Source organism: Catharus ustulatus, unplaced genomic scaffold (genome assembly GCF_009819885.2).
Source record: "Catharus ustulatus isolate bCatUst1 unplaced genomic scaffold, bCatUst1.pri.v2 scaffold_174_arrow_ctg1, whole genome shotgun sequence".
Taxonomy (NCBI): Eukaryota; Metazoa; Chordata; class Aves; order Passeriformes; family Turdidae; genus Catharus; species Catharus ustulatus.
This window is the reverse complement of record NW_024879520.1, coordinates 1-9676: the sequence shown is the minus strand read 5'-3', so window position 1 is coordinate 9676 and position 9676 is coordinate 1. Positions and strand designations below refer to the sequence as shown.

The window sequence follows — 9676 nt, the reverse complement described above, 5'->3', positions numbered from 1 at the left end:
CAGTGGCCATGTCACCTGTCCTGTGTCACCTGTCTCACCTTTCACACCTGTCCATACCTGTGTCACCTGTCCCCAGGTGTCACCTGTCCTGTCTGTACCTGTCCGTACCTGTCCATACCTGTCTGTACCTGTCCCCAGGTGTCACCTGTCTCACCTGTATCTCACCTGTCTCACCTTTCACACCTGTCCATACCCGTCTCACCTGTCCCCAGGTGTCACCTGTCCTGTCTCACCTGTCTGTACCTGCCTGTACCTGTCCCCAGGTGTTACCTGGCTCTCCACCAGCATGGCCATGTCCACGAACATGTCGTGCAGCTCCCGGACGCCGTCCCTGTCCCCAGGTGTCACCTGTCCTGTCTGTACCTGTCTGTACCTGTCTGTACCTGTCCCCAGGTGTCACCTGTCTATACCTGTCTGTACCTGTCCCTACCTGTCCGTACCTGTCCCCAGGTGTCTCACCTGTCTGTACCTGTCTGTACCTGTCCGTACCTGTCTGTACCTGTCTGTACCTGTCCCCAGGTGTCTCACCTGTCCCCAGGTGTCACCTGTCCCATCCATACCTGTCTGTACCTGTCTGTCCCTGTCTGTACCTGTCCGTACCTGTCTGTACCTGTCCGTACCTGTCCCCAGGTGTCACACCTGTCCATACCTGTCCCCAGGTGTTACCTGGCTCTCCACCAGCATGGCCATGCCCACGAACATGTCGTGCAGCTCCCGGATGCCATCCCTGTCCCCAGGTGTCACCTGTCCTATCTGTCCCTGTCTGTACCTGTCTGTACCTGTCCCCAGGTGTCACACCTGTGTCTCACCTGTCCCCAGGTGTTACCTGGCTCTCCACCAGCATGGCCATGTCCACGAACATGTCGTGCAGCTCCCGGATGCTCGTCTCCAGCTTGATGATCTCGTTGTGCCGCGTCTCGATCTCGTTCAGCGCCTGCTTGGTCATCTGCGAGTCCATCTTGATCTGCGGGCGCACCTGGGGTCACCTGGGCGCACCTGGGGGCACCTGGGACACACCTGGACACACCTGGGCGCACCTGGGGGCACCTGGGGGCACCTGGGACACACCTGGGGGGACCTGGGGGCACCTGGGGGCACCTGGGGGGAGCTGGGGGCACCTGGGCGCACCTGGGGTCACCTGGGGTCACCTGGGGTCACCTGGGGGCACCTGGGCACACCTGGGGGCACCTGGGACACACCTGGGGGGAGCTGGGACACACCTGGGGTCACCTGGGCGCACCTGGGGGCACCTGGGCACACCTGGGGGCACCTGGGATACACCTGGGATACACCTGGGGTCACCTGGGCGCACCTGGGCACACCTGGGCACACCTGGGGGCACCTGGGGTCACCTGGGGGGAGCTGGGACACACCTGGGGTCACCTGGGGGCACCTGGGGTCACCTGGGGGGAGCTGGGACACACCTGGGGGCACCTGAGATACACCTGGGCACACCTGGGGGCACCTGGGGTCACCTGGGCACACCTGGGGGGAGCTGGGGGCACCTGGGATATGACCCTGATTGACCACCGCAGTGGTCACTCACATTGTCAGTGACCCCCACTGACCTCCGTGACCCCGACTGACCCTGAGTGACCCTGGCTGACCCCGAGTGACCCTGAGTGACGGCCACAATGGTCACTCCCACTGTCAGTGACCCCCAGTGACCCCCATGACTGACTGACCACCACAGTGGTCACTCCCATTGTCAGTCACCCTCAGTGACGCCCCCATGACCCTGAGTGACCCCGAGTGACCGCCGCAGTGGTCACTCCCAATGTCAGTGACTCTCAGTGACCCCTGTGACCCCGACTGACCGCTGCAATGGTCACTCATGCTGTGAGTGACCCCCCATGACCCCGAGTGACCCCCACTGACCGCCGCGGTGGTCACTCACGTCGTCGGTGAAGATGGCCAGCTTGCCGCTCTCCAGCATGTCCTCCAGCTCCTCGTTGGTCGTGGTCCGGCCAGCTGGGGGGGGAGGGAGGGGCGTGGTGACCACACTGACCCCTCCCCTCACACTGACCACTCCTCCTGATGACCTCTGAGTGACCCCTTAACCCCTGGATGACCCTTTGACTTCCCCTACTGACCACTCCTGCTTCATCCCGTCCTTGCAGCGGTCACAATGACCACTGGGGGTGGTGACCGCACTGACCCCTCTGCCCACATTGACCCCCCTCCTGCTGACCCCCTGACCCCTGAGTGACCCCCGATGACCCCTGTATGACCCTTGACCCTTGACCCCGCGCACTGATCTCGAGCTGGCGGTGGATCCGGTCCTTGCAGTGGTCAGGGGTGGTGACCACACTGACCCTTCCTCCCACACTGACCACCCCTCCTGCAGACCTCTGAGTGACCCCTGAGTGACCCCCTGACCCCTGAGTGACACCTTGACCCCTGGATGACCCTTGACCCCGCACACTGATCTCGAGCTGGCGCTGGATCCAGTCCTTGCAGTGGTCATGGTGACCACTGGGGGTGATGACCGCACTGACCACCCCTCCTGCTGACCCCTGAGTGACCCTCTGACCCCTGAGTGACCCCCGATGACCCCTTGACCCCTGGATGACCCCACACACTGATCTCGAGCTGGCGGTGGATCCGGTCCTTGCAGTGGTCAGGGGTGGTGACCACACTGACCCTTCCTCCCACACTGACCACCGCTCTTACTGACCCCTGAGTGACCCCTGGATGACCCTTGACCCCTGATGACCTTTGACCCCTTGACCCCGTGCACTGATCTCGAGCTGGCACTGGATCCGGTCCTTGCAGCGGTCGCGGTGACCACACTGACCCCTCTGCCCACACTGACAACCCCTCCTGCTGACCCCCTGACCCCTGAGTGACCCCCTGACCCCTGAGTGACACCTTGACCCCTGGATGACCCCTTGACCCCGCGCACTGATCTCGAGCTGGCGCTGGATCCCGTCCTTGCAGTGGTCGTGGTGACCACTGGGGGTGATGACTGCACTGACCACCCCTCCTGCTGACCCCTGAGTGACCCCTTGACCCCTGGATGACCCTTGACCCTTGACCCCGCGCACTGATCTCGAGCTGGCGCTGGATCCGGTCCTTGCAGCGGTCGCGGTACTTGGACTGCGTCGCGTTGTACTCGGTCATCACCTCCACGAACTTCCGGGACAGCGTCGAGTGCTGGGCAGGTGAGACACGGACAGGTGAGACAGGGACAGGTGAGGGGACAGGTGAGAGATGGACAGGTGAGAGATGGACAGGTGAGACAGGTGAGATTGGACAGGTGAGATTGGACAGGTGAGATTGGACAGGTGAGACAGGTGAGATTGGACAGGTGAGAGTGGACAGGTGAGATTGGACAGGTGAGATTGGACAGGTGAGAGTGGACAGGTGAGATTGGACAGGTGAGAGATTGGACAAGTGAGAGATTGGACAGGTGAGAGATGGACAGGTGAGATGGACAGGTGAGATGGACAGGTGAGGGGACAGGTGAGAGATGGACAGGTGAGAGATGGACAGGTGAGACAGGTGAGATTGGACAGGTGAGACACAGACAGGTGAGATGGACAGGTGAGACAGGTGAGACAGGTGAGATTGGACAGGTGAGACAGAGACAGGTGAGATGGACAGGTGAGACAGGTGAGACAGGTGAGATTGGACAGGTGAGACACGGACAGGTGAGATTGGACAGGTGAGAGATGGACAGGTAAGATTGGACAGGTGAGATTGGACAGGTGAGATTGGACAGGTGAGAGATGGACAGGTGAGATTGGACAGGTGAGACAGGTGAGATTGGACAGGTGAGACACAGGTGAGATTGGACAGGTGAGATTGCACAGGTGAGGTTGCACAGGTGAGGCCGTACAATGGCCATGCTGCCGATGATGACGATGATGATGATGACGATGACGATGATGAGGCCGATGACGTCAGTGACGATGATGATGATGATGAGGGGCCGACAGCGACGCTGGGGATGAAGATGACGATGAAGAACCTGAGGGTGACAATGACGATGATGATGATGATGATAACGATGATGACGATGAACATGATGATGATGACGATGACTTTGATGACGATGATGACGATGAAGATGAAGATAAACGCAATGATGGCAATGATGAAGGTGACGATGATAACGATGATGAAGATGATTACAATGACATCGATGATGAAGATGAGGATGATGATGACATGATGAACATGATGATGAAGATGAACACGATGATGACGATGAAGATGAAGATTATATTGATGACAATGATGATGATGATGAAGACAAACACAATGATGATTACATTGATGATGACGATGAAGATGAAGATGACGATGACGATGAAGATGAAGACAAACTCAATGATGACAATGATGAAGGTGACGATGATGACGATGATGAAGATGATGATGACATCAATGAAGACGATGAAGATGATGATAACAATGATGACGATGATGAAGATGACAATGATGAGGAAGATGACGATGATGAACACAACAACGATGATGATGATGAAGATGAACACCATGATGAAGACGGCATTGATGATGACGATGACAACGACGATGAAGACGATGATGACGATGACAATGATGACGATGATGATGAAGATTAACACGATGATGAAGATAACAATGACGATGATGAAGATGACGATGGCATTGATGACGATGATGATGATGCTGATGAAGAAGAACGTGATGATGAAGATGACATTGACGATGATGATGGTGTCATGGTGAAGATGATGAAGATGACGATGATGATGACATTGATGAAGATGATGAAGATGATGATGAAGATTAACACAATGATGAAGATAACAATGGCGATGATGAAGATGACGATGACATTGACGATGACGTCATGATGAAGATGATGAAGATGATGATAACGATGATGACGATGAACACGATGACATCGATGATGAAGATGAGGATGGTGACGACGATGACAAAGATGATGATGATGTTGATGAACATGATGATGAAGATGAATGCGATGATGTCGACGATGATGAAGATGATGATGATGATGACATTGATGATGATGATGATGCTGAAGATGAAGATGAACACGACAATGATGAACACAACGACGATGATGATGATGACGATGATGATGATGATGATGATTACGATGACATCGATGATGAAGATGAGGATGAAGATGACATTGATGACGATGACGATGACGATGATGAAGATGATGATGAAGATGGCGAGGCCGAAGGGCGCACCTGTGTCTTGCGGATGCGCAGGTCGGCCGAGGAGCGGTTGAGCCCCTCCTCCTGCTCGATGCTCTGCTCGATGGCTGCGGGCAGCGGGCAGCGGTCACTCTGCGGCCACCGCCGGACACTGCAGTGGTCACTCTGCAGCCACCGCCGGGCACTGCAGTGGTCACTCTGCGGCCACCGCCGGACACTGCGCAGTGGTCACTGCTGGACACTGGGCAGTGGTCACTGCCAGACACTCCGTGTACAGAGCAGCGGTCACTCTGCGGCCACCGCCGGACACTGCAGCGGTCACTCTGCGGCCACCGCCGGACACTGCAGCGGTCACTCTGCAGCCACCGCTGGACACTGGGCAGTGGTCACTGATGGACACTGGGCAGTGGTCACTGATGGACACTGCTGGACACTCCGTGTACAGGGTAGCGGTCACTCTGCGGCCACCGCCGGACACTGCAGTGGTCACTCCGTGGCCACCGCTGGACACTCCGTGTACAGGGCAGCGGTCACTCTGCAGCCACTGCTGGACACTGCCGGACACTGCCTGGACACTCATGGCAGTGGTCACTGCCCCGCCACTCCCAGGACACCACAGTCGCCCACTGGTCACTCCCAAGGACATCGTGGTCACTCCTCGGCCACTCCCAGGAGGAGAGGACGCTGTGGTCACTCTCCGGTTACCCAGTGGTCACCCAATGGTCACTCCCATGGGGAGGGGATGTCGTGGTCACCCAGAGGTCACTCCCAGGGCAGTGGTCACCCAGTGGTCACCCAGCAGTCACTCCCAGGGCAGTGGTCACCCAGTGGTCACCCAGTGGTCACTCCCAGGGCAGTGGTCACCCAGTGGTCACCCAGTGGTCACCTTTCAATTTGGAGCGCACTTTGTTCGCCGTCTTCTTGATGTCGGCCGTGAGGTCCTCGAGCTCCTGCTTCGTCTCTGGAGTGACCATGAGTGACCACGAGTGACCATCAGTGACCGTCAGTGATTGGTCAGTGATTGATCAGTGATTGGTCAGTGACTGGTGATCAATGACCTCCTTAATGATCCCATTAATGACCCAATGACCAATTAATGACCAATTAATGACCCAATGACCCCGTTAATTAACTAATAACCCCATTAATTAATTAATGACCTCATTAATTAATTAATTACTCACTCTCATGGGGGTTTGGCACCGCCAGGATGGCGCTGAGTGACCCCAGAGTGACCGAATGACCCCGTTAATGACCAATTAATGACCAATTAATGACCCAATGACCCCGTTAATGGCTCAATAACCCCATTAATTAATTAATAACCTCATTAATTAGTTAATTACTCACTCTCATCGGGGTTTGGCGCCGCCAGGATGGCGCTGAGTGACCCCAGAGTGACCCAATGACCCCATTAATGACCAATTAATGACCCAATGACCCCGTTAATGACCCAATGACCCCATTAATTAATTAATGACCCAGTTAATTAGTTAATGACTCACTCTCATCGGGGTTTGGCGCCGCCAGGATGGCGCTGAGTGACCCCAGAGTGACCCAATGACCCCATTAATGACCAATTAATGACCCAATGACCCCGTTAATGACTCAATAACCCCATTAATTAATTAATAACCCAATTAATTAGTTAATTACTCACTCTCGTCGGGGTTTGGCGTTGCCAGGATGGCGCTGAGTGACCCCAGAGTGACCCCATGACCCAATTAATGACCTCATTAATGACCAATTAATGACCCAATGACCCCGTTAATGACTCAATAACCCCATTAATTAATTAATAACCTGGTTAATTAGTTAATTACTCACTCTCATCGGGGTTTGGCGCCGCCGGGATGGCGCTGAGTGACCCCAGAGTGACCCAATGACCCCATTAATGACCAGTTAATGACCCCATTAATGACCCAATGACCCCGTTAATGACTCCATGACCCCGTTAATTAATTAATGACCCAATTAATTAGTTAATTACTCACTCTCATCGGGGTTTGGCGCCGCCAGGATGGCGCTGTGCTGTTTCTTCACCTGCTCCACATCCTCCGAGAGCTTCTCGATGCAGCCCCGGATCTCCTCCACCTGGATTTGGGGGGAATTGGGAAAATTATGTGGATTTTTGGGGAGATTTTGGGGGATTTTGGGGGTTTCAGGGGGGTCTGGGGTGGTCCCAACCCCATTTTTGGGGGTCCAAACCCATTTATGGGGTCCTGATCCCATTTTTGGGGGCCCTGTTCCCATTTATTGGGCCCCCCACCCCATTTATGGGGGTCCTGATCCCATTTTTGGGGGTCCCAAATCCATTTTTGGGCTCCCATCCCAATTTTGGGGTCCCCCATCCCCATTTTTGGAGTCGCCCATCCCAATTTCGGGGGTCCTGGTTCCATTTTTGGGCCCCCACCCCATTTTTGGGGGTCCTGATCCCATTTTTGGGGTCCTGGTTCCATTTTGGGGTCCCCTAGCCCCATTTTTGGGGCTCCCAGTCCCATTTTTTGGGCTCCCATTTCCATTTTTTGGGGTCCCAAACCCATTTTTGGGGGTCCTGTTCCCATTTTTTGGGTTCCCCTAACCCCATTTTGGGGGTCCCAAATCCATTTTTGGGGATCCTGATCCCATTTTGGGGCCCCCCAGCCCCATTTTGGGGGTCCCAAACCCATTTTTTGGGCTCCCAGTCCCATTTTTTGGGTTCCCCTAACCCCATTTTGGGGGTCCCTTTCCCATTTTTGGGGGTCCTGATCCCATTTTTGGGCTCCCAGTCCCATTTTTTGGGATCCCTTTCCCATTTTTGGGGGTCCTGATCCCATTTTGGGGACCCCCAGCCCCATTTTTGGGGGTCCTGATCCCATTTTTGGGGCCCCCCAGCCACATTTTGGGGGTCCCATTCCCATTTTTGGGGGTCCTGATCCCATTTTTGGGGGTCCTGATCCCATTTTGGGGCCCCCCGCCCCAGTTCCGGGCCCCACCTGCTCGAAGAACTCGTCCATGAAGTGATCCCTGTCCACCGTCACCACCTCGTCCTCATCGTCGCTGTCCTTGGCCTGCGGGGGGCGTGGTCAGCGTGGGGACACGCCCCCTCATTTGCATATTGCAGCCCCACCCCTAACCCACGGGGAGCACAGCCACACCCCCTCATTTACATAACCACACCCACTCTGCCCCATAGAAAATACTTGGAGGTACAGAACACCGCCCCCTCATTTGCATAACCCCACCCCTCACAGCTCATTTGCATGCCGGCTTCTGATTGGCTGGTGTGGGAATGGGGATTTGCATAAAGGGGCGGGGTTTCCCGGGGGTGCTGGCGCCTGATTGGCTGAGCTGGGGATGGCCCCGCCCCCTTCTCCCAGTGACCTCCAGTGACCTCCAGTGACCTCTAGTGACCTCCCAGTAACTCCCAGTAACTCCCAGTGACCTCCCAGTAACTCCCAGTGACCTCCCAGTAACTCCCAGTAACTCCCAGTGACTCCCAGTAACTCCCAGTAACTCCCAGTAACTCCCAGTGACTCCCAGTAACTCCCAGTGCCCTCCCAGTAACTCCCAGTAACTCCCAGTGCCCTCCCAGTGACTCCCAGTGACTCCCAGTAACTCCCAGTAACTCCCAGTGACTCCCAGTCACTCCCAGTGCCCTCCCAGTGACTCCCAGTGACTCCCAGTAACTCCCAGTAACTCCCAGTAACTCCCAGTGACTCCCAGTGACTCCCAGTGACTCCCAGTAACTCCCAGTAACTCCCAGTAACTCCCAGTAACTCCCAGTGCCCTCCCAGTAACTCCCAGTAACTCCCAGTGACTCCCAGTAACTCCCAGTAACTCCCAGTAACTCCCAGTGACTCCCAGTGCCCTCCCAGTAACTCCCAGTAACTCCCAGTAACTCCCAGTAACTCCCAGTAACTCCCAGTGCCCTCCCAGTAACTCCCAGTAACTCCCAGTAACTCTCCAAAAAAAATAAAAAAAAAATCCAAAAAAAATCCCAAAAATTCCCAAAAAATTCCAGAAATTCCCCCCAGACCCCCCAACCTCCCCAGACCCCCCAAAAATCCCGAAATCCCCCCAAAAAAATCCCCAAAAAAATCCCCAAAAATCCCAAAATCCTCCCAAAATTCCCCCCAAAAACCAAAAAAAAACCTCAAAAAATCCCAAAATCCCCCAAAATTCCCCCTAAATTCCCCCAGAGCATCCTCAGATCCCTCAAAAAATCCCCCAAAAAATTCCCAAAAATTCTCCTCACCCCCCATCCTCAAGACCACCCCCAAAAATCCCAAAATCCTCCCAAAAATCCCCCAAAAAATCCTAAAAAAATCAACCAGAGCATCCTCAGGCCCCCCAAAAAATAAAAAAAAATCCCAAAAAAATCCTAAAAAATCCAAAAAAATTCCCAAAAATTCTCCCAACCCCCAGACCCCCCAAAAAACCCAAAATCCCCCCAGAAATGCCCCCAAAATTCCCCCAGATCATCCTCAGACCCCCCAAAAAATCGTAAAATA

At 54.8% G+C, this 9676-nt stretch overlaps 1 protein-coding gene across 14 annotated transcripts; it reads right to left on the bottom strand.

Annotated features, from left to right (window-relative positions):
• Positions 1 to 47: 47 nt before the first annotated feature.
• Positions 48 to 8262, bottom strand: LOC117011451 (syntaxin-1B). Of its 14 annotated transcripts, none has more exons than XM_033086826.1 (10): positions 8159 to 8262; positions 7178 to 7277; positions 6070 to 6144; positions 5217 to 5290; positions 3048 to 3156; positions 1898 to 1971; positions 810 to 964; positions 591 to 639; positions 252 to 363; positions 48 to 145 (listed from the first exon to the last, which is right to left on the bottom strand). In XM_033086826.1, exons 1-10 carry the CDS (start codon positions 8177 to 8179, stop codon positions 63 to 65), a joined length of 852 nt encoding a protein of 283 aa, XP_032942717.1. In that variant the 5' UTR covers positions 8180 to 8262; the 3' UTR covers positions 48 to 62. The 14 variants fall into 14 exon arrangements, with proteins under 14 accessions (XP_032942717.1, XP_032942716.1, XP_032942719.1 ...); XM_033086825.1 differs by having other exon boundaries at positions 252 to 383; positions 611 to 639; XM_033086828.1 differs by having other exon boundaries at positions 48 to 108; positions 254 to 383; positions 611 to 639.
• Positions 8263 to 9676: the final 1414 nt, after the last annotated feature.

Coding starts and splice junctions, on each gene's coding strand:
- LOC117011451 (XM_033086826.1), bottom strand. CDS start 8,179: ATGGACGAGTTCTTCGAGCAG. Junction 7,278..8,158: donor TGGACGAGTTCTTCGAGCAG/GTGGGGCCCGGA, acceptor CCCCAAATCCAG/GTGGAGGAGATCCGGGGCTG. Junction 364..590: donor GTACAGACAGGTACGGACAG/GTACAGACAGGG, acceptor AGGTACAGACAG/GTACAGACAGGACAGGTGAC.